The following is a 16,269-nucleotide window of genomic DNA, read 5'->3' as shown; positions in this document are numbered from 1 at the left end:
GACGGCAGGTGAGCAGGATAATCTCTTCAGTGTCCTCAGTCTCTACCAAAGATGGCAGGATTTGGGTCCTGTTGAACATCTTGGTGACTGGCACATCCAACCCACTGGGATGTCTGCTCCCAGCTACTTAAATAGACCTTGAATTTCTGTCTCCAGGAATGTGTCAATACAGAAAGACTTACGACAGTTTGGACAGGTTATCCTGGTGAATGATCACCCTAGTCTCTCTGCTATGGTGGCCTTGCTGTATTCCTCTCTCCCAACTAGAAAATACACCCAGTACTGACATGAGAAGGCTGTAAATGACATACCTCAGGATTCATTCCAGTCTTGATATATGATTTTAATTATTTTGCTTCCATGTATCCATGTCAATGAATCTGTGTTAGCTATAAAGCTTCTTTCTTGGACCCCAAAGTGGTTACACAGCCATTTTTAGGGGTTAATGAAGGTATTTGGGTGATAGTAATTGGAGGGAGGGAGACGGTAGCAAACGAAGAAACAGCTCACATGAAATGTTACTTTTCTGTATGCATGTGAGTGTATTTATGTGGAATCTGCCAATGTCAATGTCATCTATGTGGTTCTATTGGAGACTGTTTTTCCTAAAGGGTGATGTTTACCCTGGTTGTGGCTGTGAGCATGTGTGTTTATGTGACTATATGTATTTTTAGTGTGTGCGTGTCAGTACATAGAACATGTGCCAGTTGTGTTTTGGTCTGTGTGATAGTTGTGTCCTGGTGTGTATACACTTCATAAATAATGTCTCTGTACGTTTATTATGTCTATGTGGCCTCTGTTAGTTGGTATGTGATGTGCATCTATGTGAGAATGATGGACAATATCTTTATGTGTATCTGATGAGAATGCTGCCTCTTTTTTCCTTCATATCTGTAATATGTAAATGTACAATGTTACATATTCATAACAATGTGGAATATATAATATGCATGAGTGTGTGGAATGTGTAGTGTTGGGATGCTGTGCCTTTTGGCATGTGTGGTGTTTACCTTTGGGCGTATATCTGTTGTGCATCTTATTTGTGATATGAAATCCATTTGTGTAATATATATGTCTTTAGTCATATGTCGGTGGAATATAATGTCTGAAGGATATGTGAAAAAAAAGATATGTGTACAAGAGGGTGTGTGTGTGTATGATTTGTTTGTGATTATTGTGTTTTAGGGAGTATTTCCTTTGTGCACTGGGTATAGATTATATGACACAAGATGGGTATAACTTCTGTGTTCCTGGGCACTGATTGAAGAATGTGTGTATATATCAGGATGGAGGTAGGAAATTGAAATAATTTCCATATTTGGGAGCCATGACTCAAAGAGGCCCAGTTTCTTGGCTTGGGCTCAGCCTGGGATTATGTTTCAGTCTCTGGGACTGATAGAAAAGCACAGTGGTTATCTTCTCAATAGGCAGACCATACCTTCTTCATCCTGACCACAAGGATTTCAGGTGCTTCTGTGACTTCTTCCCTTCTTTCCTCCCACCCTTCTGGAGGCACTGATCTCCCTAAATTGCTGGCCTTCAGTAGCAAATCACATATCTTCCCCTCTCCCTTGGCTTTCTTGCTAATCTACTAAACATGTTTAGGTGTCCTTGATAGTAGGGAGTTTCTTTTAATCCCTTTGGGGAATCAGTGAACGAGGATGGGGGTTGGGTGTGAAGGAGAGTAATAGGAGACATTGTGAAGACTCTGTCACCACCCCCCCAGGGGTCTCGCCCCCCCCCCCCCCACGTAGACTCACTTAACTTCCAGCTCTTGAAATTTGTTAGGTCAAAAACGTTCACATTGAAGAATTATAGGTAGAGAACAATGTACGCTCATTTGAGGCAGAAGGAAGAACACTGAAGTACGACTTATAAGGTTAAAGTCCTGGAAATATCATAAAGTGACATACTGCATTACCTCTCTGGATTTTGTTTCCTCTTCCGTATAATGAGAAACTACAATAGCAGTGATGTTGCAAAGCTTAAACCCTATGAATATTCTTTGTAGACTTCAAAGTGTTGTAAATATGCAAGAAATGATCATATTCATGGTTGTCTCACTGTACAGCTTTAGGAAACATTGTCCGCACCATGGTCCACGTGAATGGTGCTCCCGTATTGTGCAGTGCATCACCAGTTTTGCCACATGTGGCTGTCCTGACTTATTGTTATTAAAACAACTCTTTGTCTCTTAATAAAGTGTTTTCACAAAGCTTCAGACAAGTTGACATTTATTTTCCTGTGCTGGTGTCTGATTTACAAATGATGTTCAAATTTACAAATGAAATTCAAAGACAGCACAACCTTGCCAAGAAATTCCTTTAGACATGGTAGATAACTGTATTAGGAAAAGAGACATTGTGGGGTTGGAATTAGATGCAGTAGACGTTAGGATCACTAGCTTTAATATTTGGGCAAGTTACTTAGCCTACTGCACCTCAGTAATTTTTGGAAACTCTAAGTGCTGTAAAAAGGAGATATAATGTAACTCTGGTTGGGTGGTTGTGGGGATTAAATAGGATAATAGGTGTGAAAACACATGGAAAATAGAAAGTAATCAATACACATTGGTGGCAACGGTTTTAATAATAAAACTGATAAAATGAGATATGTTTATTGCATTACAGGGAATTTTCAAAGCACAGCAGACTTCACCTTTCATAACAACCTGTTGTGTCAAGGCCAGGAGCTAGTCCCTTATCCAGGTTGCAGTATCACTGGCTTTAGATTAACTCATGGCCTTCTTTCTCAGGAGATCTTGGGAAATCTCTGTTCCTCCAGAATCTCTTTACTTGGATAACTGGGGGTGACTGGGGTCATTGCTGCTTGTTGGAAAAGTCGGCTAACTGCCAGACTAAATTAAGGGCTTCCCCTAGGCTCCCGCAGAGTCTGTTTCCCTCTGTCATAAAACTTAAAGCTTTGCATTCCAACTGGATGTTTATCCCTCTGTCATAGAGCTTAAATAGTTTTATGATAGCTGTCTGTTTATCTTCCATCACAGAACTGAAATATCCATATACATAGTTGTCTGTCTCCCTTGAGGACAACACTAGTTTTCTTTGTCTCTGGGGCCTGACATATAATGTGCTCAATGGCTCTTTGGCTGGGACCCCTTGGAGAGAAGGAGAGGGTGAGTGAGTTCCGGTTTACCTAAGATAAATAAATTGACTTATCCCTCCCCAGCCCTCCCATTCCCCACCCCATCCACGCTCATCTCTTTTTCCTGTCTCTATAAATTATAGTCCTTAGTTTGACCTGTGCTCCTTTATAAAGTCAACAAAGTACTTTCCCCACCCATTAATGATCAATTATGATCTAAACCCAACATTATCCTATAGATAATATTTGGTTAATTATTCCCCACTATGGAGGCAGGATCCTTCTGTAATCTCTACTCAACGCCCTGTGAATCTTGAAGTTTTCCAGTCTGGCTGGTGGAAACAGTCACTCTCCTTGGCCCTGTGTGAACACTGGGTGGTGGTGCTACCTCTCATCTTTCCAGGTGGCTCTGTCCCAGCTTTAGGTAGTTTGTTCACGTGCATGTGGGCTCAGTACTCAGCTGGAATCTTGCAGAGGGCCCTCTACATGTCTCTGGAGTTCTTTCTCTGTGTAGATCTCTCACCTCCAATACCTGGTCTTCAAACTCTAGCTAGCTGGAGCTTCCTGGACTCTCAGCTCCACGGCCCTAACTTAAGGTGTCCTCTGGATTCTGCCTGGGTTCTCCTACCCTGGCCTGCAGCAGGGAACCTCTCTCAAGGCAGTAAGTTGGGGAAACCCCAGGTTCACCTCATTTGTTTCCCAGGCTGCAGGGCTCATTGTCCTTCATTGCCTGATATCCAGTATCTTGCAAAGTATTGTTTTATGTATATTGTCCATTTTAGGTTCCTTCAGGTAGACGTTACTTCCTGTTATTCTGTCTTGGCCAGAAGTAGAAGTCCCTAGGGTATCACTTTTTAAGTCTTCACATCGTCTAAGTCTATGGGAGGTTAAAGGAGGCAGCAGAGATGGCTCCAGGGTGATGGCAGTGAATGTCAGGCTGCAGGTTTACAGGTACTTGGAGATCAGGTAATCACTAGTTTTGATGCGGTCTGAGTCGGAATGGCCTGATTTGACATTGTCTAATTTTACATAGTCTAAATCAGCATGCACTGTGTTGTGAATTTAAACTTGTAGTTGTGAAACTGATGAGTAAAACATAAGGAGAAACCAACTAAAATTTACTTTGCTTTATTAATAGACTTTTTAAAAACATTTAAATATGCGAGGTATTTCGTTTCACATTCAAACTGTTCCCTAACTCTCTAAAATGTCCTCTCACTATTTTTGCCCTTAAGAGAAAAACAGATGTCTTATATGGCTGGGGTTGGAGGTAAGGGAGGGTTAAGGAAACCACGTCCTCCTTCCTCAACAAGAAGTTCAGGAACTCAAGGCCAGGGAGTGGAAGGCAGAGGCATGGTCCCCAGGGATCCCTGTTATGCATTAGCTAGAGACAGTCCCCAGAGCCTGGGGGACAAAGAAGACGCAGCCCTAGAGCTCTGGGGAAAGGCAGGTGGGTCCATTGGGATCCAGGCCCAGCAAGGACCCAAGCGGCACCACCAATGGAAAGAAGGTCAGGGAAAGCTTCAGGAAGGCGATGAGTTGGCACTTAATCTTGGGGTTCCCCTGAAAGTACACCCTGCTTTTCCTCTGGCTGAGTTTGATAAGCCTGGTAAGAAACTTGGAGAAAACTCCTCGCAAAGGCCATGGCCACACACATGAGTTTCTTCTAGTTTTTCCTCACCCATTCACTCTGTCTAACTTCACATGGGAACTGGCAGAAATATCCCAGCTGGCACAGGGCCCATCTGGGGAGGATTCTAGAGACCCCTCTACCCACTGCCCCTCCTTCCCCGTACTCCAAGCACACCTTCCCAGAACACAGAAGCCAAGAAGGACACCAGCCCCACAGCTGGCTACAAGTGGTACCTGCTGATAGACCCTCTGGCAGCACCCTGCCCCCCAGCAGGGAGAAGCCAAAGGAGGGAGGAGGTATGACAGAATAAAAAAGTCTGATGTGGGAGACTCAAAGGAGGGGGCGGAGACAGAGAGGGCTGCCCTTCAGTGCAGCCTGCCAGACTGCTTCTGGAAGAGTCCTGGAGAAAAGGGCACACGTTCCTTCAGCGCAGTTGAGGTGAATGCAGGAGACTGGGGGTGAGTCCGGGTGTGTGGGTTTCTTGCAGCTAGGGGTCCCTCATTAGCCCTGCTGAGTGAATGAGAAACCAGGCCTGGAAGAACCAGAAGTCCAGGGGTAGGACCGGGGATGTAAAGGAGGTCCCTGACTCAAAGGACAGACAGACTTAGCAATTTCTATGTTCGTGTGGTGAAGGGAAGCATGGGTGGTGTTGGATGCTTCCTCGGCAGTTTTCAAGAAATTTTCTAGTGATCGGTTTACTGGGGTGCCCATGTAGAGCCTGGCGGGAATTGGCCTAAATGAAAGTGATGGGGGCAGAGAACAGATGGGGCTGGGACTGAGCTAGAGTTTGATTGGGGTTCAGTGTGAGAACACAGCCAGTCCCACTCAGGTCGTTAGTGTGGTCAAAGCTCACTTTGTGATCAGGGGTCAGACCATAGCTCTGTTTGGGTTGTGGGCTCTGAATGGGGTCCAGGCTCACGTTGTACTTTGCATCAGGAGTCGGGCTGTGGCTGAGACGGAGACTTAGCAATCTTCCCGGGGCTCTGATCCTGACCCTGTCTGTGTCTAGGATCAGGGTTCAGTCTTCAGCCCATTTAAACAGTGGATTTTGTGTCCCTACTGCGACTGCCCCTGCCTTGCACTCGTTTAACCTCCCACCCCCCTCTTCCCACTGAACCACTTGCAGCTTTTCAAACAGCGTGTGTTCTCTTTCTCTCTGGGTCTTTGCGTTCGCCAGAATGCACTTTTGAAAACAAATTAGGTCAGGTCTATTGCTTAAATTCCCCCAAGTCACTCAGAATTAAATCAAAGCTCCTTGCCATGTCCTGCAAGCCCCTACACGATCTGGCCCCTGCCCTCCTCTCTGACCTCATCTCTTACAACTCTCCTGTGCTCTTGATACATGGGCCACCTTGACCTTCTTCCTTCTGGGAACCCCCAAAGCAGAAGACCTTTTTCTCTTGCCTCCTCTGCCTGAAACACTCTTTGCCTCGATCTTAGAATGGCTGGTGTTTTCTCATGACCCAGCTCTCAGCTCATATATCACTGCCTCAGAGAGGCCTTCACTGACCTGCTTCTCACATAAGGGTGCCTCGCCTCTGTCCTTTTCTATCCATCACTCTGTCTTACCTTCAGTGCACTTACCTTTACCTGAAATGTTCTTGCTTATTTCTTTACCTTCTGTTATGGCTCTCCCAGTGCTTGAGCTCCATGAGAGCAGTGATCTTTGCTGTTTTATCCACTGTTTTATCTCCAGGTTTGGGCACATAGTAGGCGCTCAATGTGTTTTGTCATCTCACTGAATGCTGCTGTCCCCACGCCCTCAACCCTGCCAGCTTAACTGTGACTGGCCCTGCAAGTCTTGGCTCAGATGTCACCTCCTCAGGGAAGCCCTCTGAGCCTGATGACTTGGTGAGCTATTGTCTGCTTTGTTCCTGAGGCTCTTGTCCTTACCCCTGTCCTAGCATTTATCACACACAACATGTTATGATAGCTGCATATTTGTCTTAATGTCTCCCCACCACTGGAGGGCTGAACCATGACTTGTTTACTCTGTATTTCAGTATCTCCAGTGCTTAGCACGGAGTCTGGCGTAGTCATTCAGTCAATAATTTTGGGAAAAAAAAAAAAGAAATCAGTGTACCAATCAAAGTCCCAGATCAGGCTTTTCCACCGCATGTAGGCAACACTCAGAGAAGCCTAGAAGGGCCCTGATAACTAGGTCAAATTTTGAAGGTGTGTGGGAATCTTTTTGGCTCTGGTTCTACCTGGGAAATGGATCAGCAGGGCCCTGGACCCCTGGAGCTTGCCTGGGGGTGATTTTGGAGGGCCAGGCTGACTTGAGTGAGGAGAGTGGGAGTGGGAACCTCACACTGCTTTTTGTGAGTCAGAAATTGCAATCTCTCATCTTTCCAATCTCCTCGCGGCCATTCTAAAAAGAATGGCCAAGGCCCTATAAGGGTTCATCTGCATTATCAAATCCAAGCAAGGTATGAGGGACAGAAGATGCAGATGATTTGGGGTGGATATGATTCTGGGGCCAGCACCCTCATGGAGTGTTAAGAGAAGGGCTCCCTCTCCATGAACTGAGTGATGAGCTCTGATCATCCTTGCCAGCCACAGCATCACCCCTGAGGTCTGCCTTCCCTCTCTGGGCCTGGGAGTAAGAGCCAGGGGTTCCCAGGTGTTCCTGGGCTTCCCTCCAAGGACATTTTCTTCCAGGTGTTCCCATAGAGGCTGGCAGGGGCACAAGAGGCCCCTACCCCACTGCTCTCGGCATGGAACATTCTGTGTGTTTAGCCACTGAACCTAAGTGGGGAGACCTGGTCAGGTGTCCTGAGTCTTAGAGAGGCCTTCTGGACCAAATTTTGGATTCTTTGGAGATTAACATTGAAATAATCCTTAAAAACCATTGGTTTATTCAAAAGGAAACTGGGAAAGGGGCAGGGCAGTAGCTTGGCCTATTGGAAAGCACATGGATTTGAAGCTGAGAGCTCTAACTAACCCTCAACATCCTTATCTGTCAAATGGGATTAATGTTACCTGCCTGACAGTTTGATGAGAGGCCTCTATTGTTTAAGAAAGTACTCAGTAGAGGATAAACTTTTTTACTTTCCACTGTGGGCCCTTCCCAAGTCACAGCCAGAGGAGTTGAGGCTGAAAAGGGGAGAGCACCCAAGTCCCAGTCCAGGAGGTTCCTCTTTATTGCCCTCTTGGTTTCCCTTCCAAGAGTCTAGCTGGGCCAGGTGTCCTACTTACCAAGCCCTTCTTCTACCCTGCCTCTTGGGCAGATTTTATTTGTTTTCAGAAGTTGCAACACAAAGCCGGTTAAAGGGAAAATGTACAGGTGTTGGAATTGAACAGTCTAGGTCAAATATCTCTTTTACCGGTCAGCTACTAAACCCTGGGAATATTATTTAACTTCTTGGGGACTCAGTTTTTACACCTATAATGTAGAAATGATACATAGAAGTCCTATTATGCAGAATTGCTCCTGGGTTAGATAATATTTATATAGTGTCTGGCATTCTGTAGGTATTCAGTGATTTCTGTTATAATCCTAAAAACAATAGAATCAATGCTGGCAGTGACCTCATTGTTCTTATGGGTCTGTAACCCTGACAGCTTTTCCACACGTGCCTGAGATGGAAGGCATTCAGAGAGCTCTGGGAAAGAATGTGAGGATGGGCTGGTATGGGGGCTGCGAGGGCACTGGGGGACAGAGTCCTAGAGGCTAGGGGGAAGGAATGGGGAGGATTGAAGGCCTCAATGTAGATTTCTATTCTGTATCACTGGAGGCTCCTGATGCCCCATCCTCAAGAAAGGTCTAAGATGTTCTTCACAGTTCTCCAATAAACTTCCTGAGACTTGCTAAAATAGTGTGACTTTTCAGAGAAAATCTCAAGCACAAGGCTACTCCCTGGGGGTTAAGGCAGTGCAGGCTTTCTAATAAAGAAAAAGACCCCTCTCTTTGTTTATTTTTCCTTGATTATGTTTTGTTTTCAAAATAGAGTGATTTAGCTCCAGTTTCCTTCAGAGCTTCCAAATGTTATCTGGGTGTGTGCTATGGTTCTAATTGCTAAAAGCTGCTCAGGCTGGTAGTCAGCTGGCAGGACTGTGGGAGATGAGGGTGCTTCAGGGCTGGACAGTCTGAAGGGTGATGCTTGGGTCCTCCGGTTGGCTCCCCTCTCTCTTCCTTCATTTCTCTCCCGCTGCCGCCTTCTGAGGTCCATCCTGATTTGACCTCCAGTGAGAACTGCCCACTTCGTGCTGTGGAGGTGCCTCCCTTCCAGGCCGGCTGAATCTCAGTGCTTCAGCTTTGTGTTTCAGTAGCTTCATCTCAGTGCTTAGTCTTTGCCATTGTGAGAGACTGGCTGCTAGTTAGTGTGTGTGTGCGTATAAGTGTGTGCTTGAGGCGAAGTGGCAGTTAAGGTGACAGATGGAAGGGGGATAAAAAGTTTTTGGAAACTTCAGACATTTTCAGAGATCTTATTCCCCATTTTTATGGAAATATGAAAAAAAGTGCTTTGTACCCTGTGATGCTGTTTTATGACATCTTTTGACATTCCTGACCTCATTAATTTTGCAGCAACACAATGAGGTTATTAATGTCCTCTGCGTTTACTTAGACCCGAGACTCTCATTTCCAGTCCCAGGGTTCTGCTCAACACGTCACTTTACCCTCCTAGGTAATAGGGTTGAATGTGCCAACCCATGATTCTTCCGCAGTATGTTTCCTAAGGCAGCACATTTTTATCCTGGGAATTGCCCAGCTTTACCTTGTCTGTCCATGTAAAATTTCTGGATGGTATTGATATCTGACCCTCTGGAGCACTAGAGCCTTTTTGCTAATGTCTCCAGTCAGGGATCCTAGGTCACCCCCTCTCTTGGGCACAGACTATGCTGCATGCCCACTTTGCATTTATTTAGAGCCAAGGCTTTGCACTTGCCCTGTTCTCCACATGCCCATTCTCATGCCCTCTGGCTCCCTGGGTAAGAAAGGTCTTTTCTGTTTGACTCTAAAGTTTCTTGTTCTGAACTTATGACCACCATGCCCTAACCGTCCAAACAGTCTTCATTTCTTCTCAAAAATCTCTGTAGTTCAGACAAATGGCAGTCTTTCTTACCCCTTGGCTGTGCTACCCTTGTTAGACACTTATTGAGGAATTCTTCTTTTGATAAAACTCCTTTTATAATATAATGTTTATTTTCAACCAACAGTAACTAAACACTAATTAATCAATATGATAGGGTCCCTGACATTAAGGAATTAATAATTTAGTGGGAAATAAACATAGCAATAATTCCAGTTCAGGATGGTAAATGCATAAAAAGAGACCTAAACAAATTTCTTTGGGAGTACAGAGCAGGAAACATTTAATCATACCCAAGGGAAAGAGGCTTAAGAAAGTGCATAGGAAAGAGACAGTAAACCAGGATGTGGAAGATAAGATTTTGCCCAGTGGGAACTTAAGGAGGGAGATCTGGGAGGGCCATGACAAAGGGAAGAGAAGTAAAAAAGACAAGTAGACACAGAGGCATGGGATCAATGCTACATTTATGAAATGGCATGTATTCCAGCGTGTCTGGAGCATAGGGACCATGGTGAGGAGTGGTGAGAGAGAAACTAGGGCCGAATGCTGAAAGACAGAGCTTTGTCCCACCTTAGTAGTTTAGTCTTTATTTCAGAATTAATTTGGAGCTTACAAAGGTATTTTTTAAACAATAAATGGTGACCTGATTTCATGTGGGTAGAAGATTATTGGGCTTGTGCCGATGACAAAGTTAACACTAGGGTCATGGCCATGAGAATCAGGGTATTTAGCTCATGTGTCTGTTTAGGCCACCTTAAGAGAAAAAAAGAAACACTACAGGAAAACAGTTAACAACAACAGATATAATTTTTTGCATATTTACTTTGTTCCAGGCATTGTGTTAAAAGCATTACACTCATCTCATTTAACCCTCACCTTGACTTCTATTAGGCAGTGACTGTTATCCTCATTTTAACAATAAAGAAACTGAGGCTTAGAGAGGTTAAATGATTTGCCCCAGATCACACAGCTAACAAAGTTGTTGACTGGGATTCGAATCCAGGATCGATTTCAGAGCTCATACTCTTAACATTAAGCTATACAATACTGCCTCTGGAAGACTTTGATCTTCAGACATGGAGAGTTTGATGTGCTTGAGAGACAACTCAGTGGACTCTTTTAGTGACTAGAATTATGGATCTGATCACAAAAGATAATTCAGGCCTTCCCAAGTAGATTTGGGAATCAATAGTTTATACGTAAATAATGGGTTTACTGAAGGAGATGAGATGGCCCGGGGAGAGTGTATATAGAGAGAAGAGATCTGAGGATAAAATTCTGAGAGCATTATCATTTAAAAGTACGCTTAAGGGTCAAGTGGAGGAGGCTGAACACCCAGAAAGAACCAAGAACTAGTAATCAGAGAGAGATGAGGAGAAGCAGAAGGAACAAGGAGAAATTTTAAGAAGGAAGGAACTGATCACAGTGTCATATGCTACGGAGAGGTCAGTACAGAAGATTTAAGTGACACGGAAGACTTTGGCCTCTTAGCCTGAAGTTCTTGGTTAAGCATGGCTCCTTATATTTTCTCCCTCCAGTTGTTTGAACTCTGTCACTCTCTGTTCTAAAACTCATGCTCCCAGTGTCTTCTCCTTTGTGTCTGAGGGACCCTCTGGGTGACAGCTCAACAGTGGAACAAAGACCATCAACACATCCTGAGCCCAGTGAATAGTGTAAGCCCCTCCTGATGCTGCCCATGAACACTTCTGTGCATTCAACTGCTGTCTGGTAGCCCGTGCAGAAGCCCCTACCCCAGTTGTCAAGGGCCAGATCTTAAGAACCTAACCCTTCTTTTATTCTTACCAAGATAAAATTATCTTAAATATACCCTAGCGATAAGTGTCACTATTTTCCTAATGGGAAGAGGAGACAGCTCTCTCTCTCTCTCTCTCTCTCTATATATATATATATATATGTATAGAGAGAGAGAGAGAGAGAGAGAGAGAGAGAATACGTACACATATATAGTGTGTGTAACTACAATTATATAATCTAATAAATAGTAGGAGCATGTGAACATTTGTGAATGGAGGAAAGGAAAAAAGGGAGGAAGTTAGTTAACTCTGTAGTTGTTTCAACAGAGAGATATGATCTGAGAAAACTCAAATCTGACATTTCCCACCTCAGCAATCTGTACTTATATCCATCACTTTCATAGCCAGATTCAAGGATATTGGAACCCTGGTATAGGATTGATTGTTCCTCCAGTGCTTTTAATGCCATCATCTTTCAGGTTTAGTCCTCTGTGTCAGTCCCACTCTCTTAAGCCTGGTGGGTCCCCTAGAAACAGAGCTTGAGGTAGAAATTCTTGTTTAAAGGGTATATTGTCATGAGAAGATGAGTGAGGGTAATAGGATAGAGCAGGGAAAGAAAATTATGTGAGGCTGTGGTCTCAGTTGGAGACCAGCTTCAGCTTTGGTTCCTCAAGAAGCTCTGAAGCACACATTACATCACAGCTTTGGTCCCACCTGAAGACAAGAAGGCTGGCCTTTTGTATCTTTGTGTTAGGCACTCATTGACTTCTAGATGTGCTCTGGTGGGGATAACATAACTTCCTGGGTGAAGTGCCTCTCATTTGATCAAGGAAATTTTCTGAAGAAAGGGAGAACTCTGAGCCTTTAGTACTCAACACTCACTGCAAATGGGATATAGATGCATTGGCTTGGTGAAGGGAATCTGAGTGGGACACCATTGGCGTTCATTGCAGTCATTGTCCCTTTTATGATATAAACTGGGCAGTCTGAACAAGTGTAAGACTTCGGGTGGACATTTGGGCAAGAGTGAAATGTATAGTTAGAGTTCAGGATGAAGTTAGTGTCTTTTATTTTAATTAAATTAAGCGTTATCATAATAAAATAGGTGTATGAAGTTTTACATTAAGTTTGAAATAACAACTAGAGTTAAGTCTTCGGTTATTGTTAAAGATAGAATTAAGGCTAGAATTGGTGAGATCATTAGGATTAGTGATAAGGTTAGATTTCAGCATTAATCTATGTTACTAGAGTATTGCTACGTTGGACTGGGATTAGTCTTAAAGATAGTCCAATGATATAATTAGAATTACAGTGGGTATTAAGCATAGGGGAGCATAAGGTAGGATAAGATAGAAGTGATGGGAATTTTTATCATCTAAGTCTAATGTGTACTTAGTCAATAACCTATCCTTGGTGAACTAAAAGATTTAAAATGCTTAGAATTTTTACTTTAGTATTTCATTTGTTTTCAGAATTAACTTCAGAGGTGGGGTTAGTAAGAAAGACTGGATGAATGCTCATTTGGGCCTTGAGTTATGAAGGATAGTTAGGCTGAGTTTAGAATAGAATCAGAGTTTGGTTAGGCAATGAAGTTAGAGTTCTGGTCAGAGAACAGGACATCAGGGTGGAGGAAAAGAAAAATGGCAGTGGAATTCTGGAGGATCTGACAATGGCTTATATTTGTATTCCAGCCTCTACCTGCCTGGCATCGGTCTCAGCTCAGCGTCTTCACTATGGTGGATCCCAGTGGCAACGAATCCAGTGCCACATATTTCATTCTAATAGGCCTGCCAGGATTGGAAGAAGCTCAGTTCTGGTTGGCCTTCCCATTGTGCTCCCTCTACTTTATCGCTGTGCTAGGTAACTTGACAATCATCTACATTGTGTGGACGGAGCATAGCCTACACGAACCCATGTATATCTTTCTTTGCATGCTTTCTGGCCTTGATGTCCTCATCTCCACCTCATCCATGCCCAAAATGATGGCCATCTTCTGGTTCAATTCCACTACCATACAGTTTGATGCTTGCCTGCTACAGATGTTTGCCATCCACTCCTTATCTGGCATGGAGTCCACGGTGCTGCTGGCCATGGCCTTTGACCGCTATGTGGCAATCTGCCACCCACTACGCCATGCCACTGTGCTAACATTGCCTCGTGTTACCAAGATCGGCATGGCTGCTGTGGTACGGGGTGTTGCACTTATGGCACCCCTGCCTTTCTTCATCAAACATCTGCCCTTCTGCCGCTCCAATATCCTTTCCCATTCCTACTGCCTACACCAAGATGTCATGAAGCTGGCCTGTGCTGACATCCGCGTCAATATCATCTATGGCCTCATTGTCATCATCTCTGCCATTGGCCTGGACTCACTTCTCATCTCCTTGTCGTATCTGCTTATCCTCAAGACTGTGTTGGGCTTGACACATGAAGCCCAGGCAAAGGCATTTGGTACTTGTGTCTCTCATGTGTGTGCTGTTTTCATATTCTATGTCCCTTTCATTGGGTTGTCTATGGTGCATCGGTTTGACAAGCGGCATGACTCCCTCCTTCCTGTCATCATGGCCAACACCTATCTGCTTGTTCCTCCCGTGCTCAACCCTATCGTGTATGGAGTGAAGACAAAGGAGATCCGGCAGCGTATCCTTCGTCTTTTGCATGTGACCACCCACACTTCGGATCCCTAGGTGTCAGGAATCAAACTTCTTTTTCACAGGAGGTCCTTCAATTCAGATTTTAATATCAACAATTTGGAAGACAGTATTAGGAAAAAAATTCTTAATGAAAGCACAACTGATCCTTCAAAGATGAAACTGATTGGAGAATCTCCATCTGAGTAGGGGCAGCAGAACTGTATACTCCCAATCCTTATTTTTCAATATTATTTTATCCTTTAGTTCTTTGAGGTAGTCATGGTTGGAGGATTATTACTTCCTACTTAACCATTCAGTCCAATTCTCAAGTCCAAAAAATTCATATGGTTGCTTGCACTGATAGTTTATAGCATTCTGAGATAAGGGTGATATTTCTAAAAGACATTTACCAAAGGCTTAAGCAAGGCAAAAATAAAATAAATACAAGAATATAATACAATTAGATAATCTGGCTTAAAACCATGATTTCGTCTTCAGAATCCCCTACAATTTTGGATCTTAGGAAAGGAGACATACCTGGATTTCCCTCTTCAAAATGACCACAGAGAAAAAATAATTTCTTTTCTTCTGAGTAGCAATCCTTAAGAAAAGATTGAAAGTAAATTCACAAACCATTATATTTATCTACATTAATGAAAGATGATACACTGTATTCTGAGCATTTTCATAGACTGTGAAAATTTTTCCTTAATTTCCAATTTTCTTATCAATCTTTTGATTTAGGCAGGAATATGATTAGTTACCCCCATTGTACCAGTGGGGGAACTGATGTTCAATGAGATCACGCAGGCTCAAAAAAATTCTTTTGATGCCCAATCCCATATTGTGAGGAGGGAATATTAGACTAGTGGGATAGTGAGTTAGACATTCCAGAGTCTTGCATTTTCTAGTGGAGGTATTTAAGTTCCTTTCTCACTCATCCAGTATTGTATTTAGGAATTTCCTGTTAATGTTACTGATGGCTTTAATCTCAATAGTTCCTGGCCTATTTGCCATTGTACTTGTGTAGTAGCAACAGGAGTATGTTTGGGTAATTCCCAAACAGTGGCTAGTTTGGGAAATAGTATAATTAACAGTAGGGACATTCACTGGATATCTGGAGAGACACTACATGGAGAAATGCAGCTGAGAAAACCTAGAAGCTCATGGCAGAAAGAGCAGGGTTGGTTATAGACCAGGGAGTCAAGAGCAGGAAGTATTGTGAGACTGAGTAGGGCCAGTGGCCCGGGTGGCTAGCCAGGAAGCAAGGCTAAGTCAAACGTAGGTCCACAGAAAGTGAATAGAGTATATAAGTGAACACCATGTATTCCCAGGGCTCTGAGCTACCCTTCAGGGAATGCCCACAGCATCAAAGCTCAGAGATCAAGACCATAGGAGAGCTCGGTAAAGACTGCATCCCTGATAGCTGTACTTAGCATGAGTATGGTTCCAGAGGCCCACCCAGGAGCCCTACAAGCCAAGCACAGCACTCCCAGAAGAAGCAGAATGGGAAGGAGGGGTGTGGGCACCATAGGAGTACAGTAGGAATGAATGGGAGAGGAATGAGATCTCCATCCAAAAGAGAGGTAGGTAAGTGAGAGAAGCAGGTAGTATAGTAGAGAGCATGGCACATGGCCGGCCAGACTTTTCCAGCTATAGCTAGTAGCACAGGACTACTTGGTACAGAGGATATGGAAAGAGCATATCTAATTTCTTGGACTGGAATCCAGAAGATGAGAATTGTGAGCAGTATGGAATCTGCTATGCCCAGGTGAGTGATGGCCAGCAGAGCATGGGGCATAAACTAGAGTCAGTGCTGGCTTTGGTCACTTTGAACTGTTTGGAGGGTCATCCCAGTTCCTGATAGTGCCTTGACATTGAAATTGAAAGAAAGAAACAGAATGAAAGAGAGAGAAGAGGGAGAAAGAGACAGATTTTTTTCATATTAGGAAACCAGTATATGATCACTGTAAACAAAAATCTTAGACACTCTGAAAATATAAAAGAAATAAAAATATAATAAAAACTCCAATAAACTTGTCACCTTAAAAAAACTATTGTTGGCGTTTTGGTGTTTATTCTTCCAGATTTTTAATAAGTGTTTGTGTACATGT

General features: G+C 43.7%; 1 protein-coding gene across 1 annotated transcript; it reads left to right on the top strand.

The window, feature by feature from the left end:
* Positions 1 to 5,126: 5,126 nt before the first annotated feature.
* On the top strand, positions 5,127 to 14,474 carry LOC115839448 (olfactory receptor 51E1). Its single transcript, XM_060304447.1, has 2 exons — positions 5,127 to 5,193; positions 13,214 to 14,474. Exon 2 carries the CDS (start codon positions 13,256 to 13,258, stop codon positions 14,207 to 14,209), a length of 954 nt encoding a protein of 317 aa, XP_060160430.1. The 5' UTR covers positions 5,127 to 5,193; positions 13,214 to 13,255; the 3' UTR covers positions 14,210 to 14,474.
* The last annotated feature ends 1,795 nt before the right edge of the window (positions 14,475 to 16,269 follow it).

The sequence above is a fragment of the Globicephala melas genome, chromosome 8, assembly GCF_963455315.2.
Source record: "Globicephala melas chromosome 8, mGloMel1.2, whole genome shotgun sequence".
Taxonomy (NCBI): domain Eukaryota; kingdom Metazoa; phylum Chordata; class Mammalia; order Artiodactyla; family Delphinidae; genus Globicephala; species Globicephala melas.
This window is presented reverse-complemented; position numbering and strand designations above follow the sequence as displayed.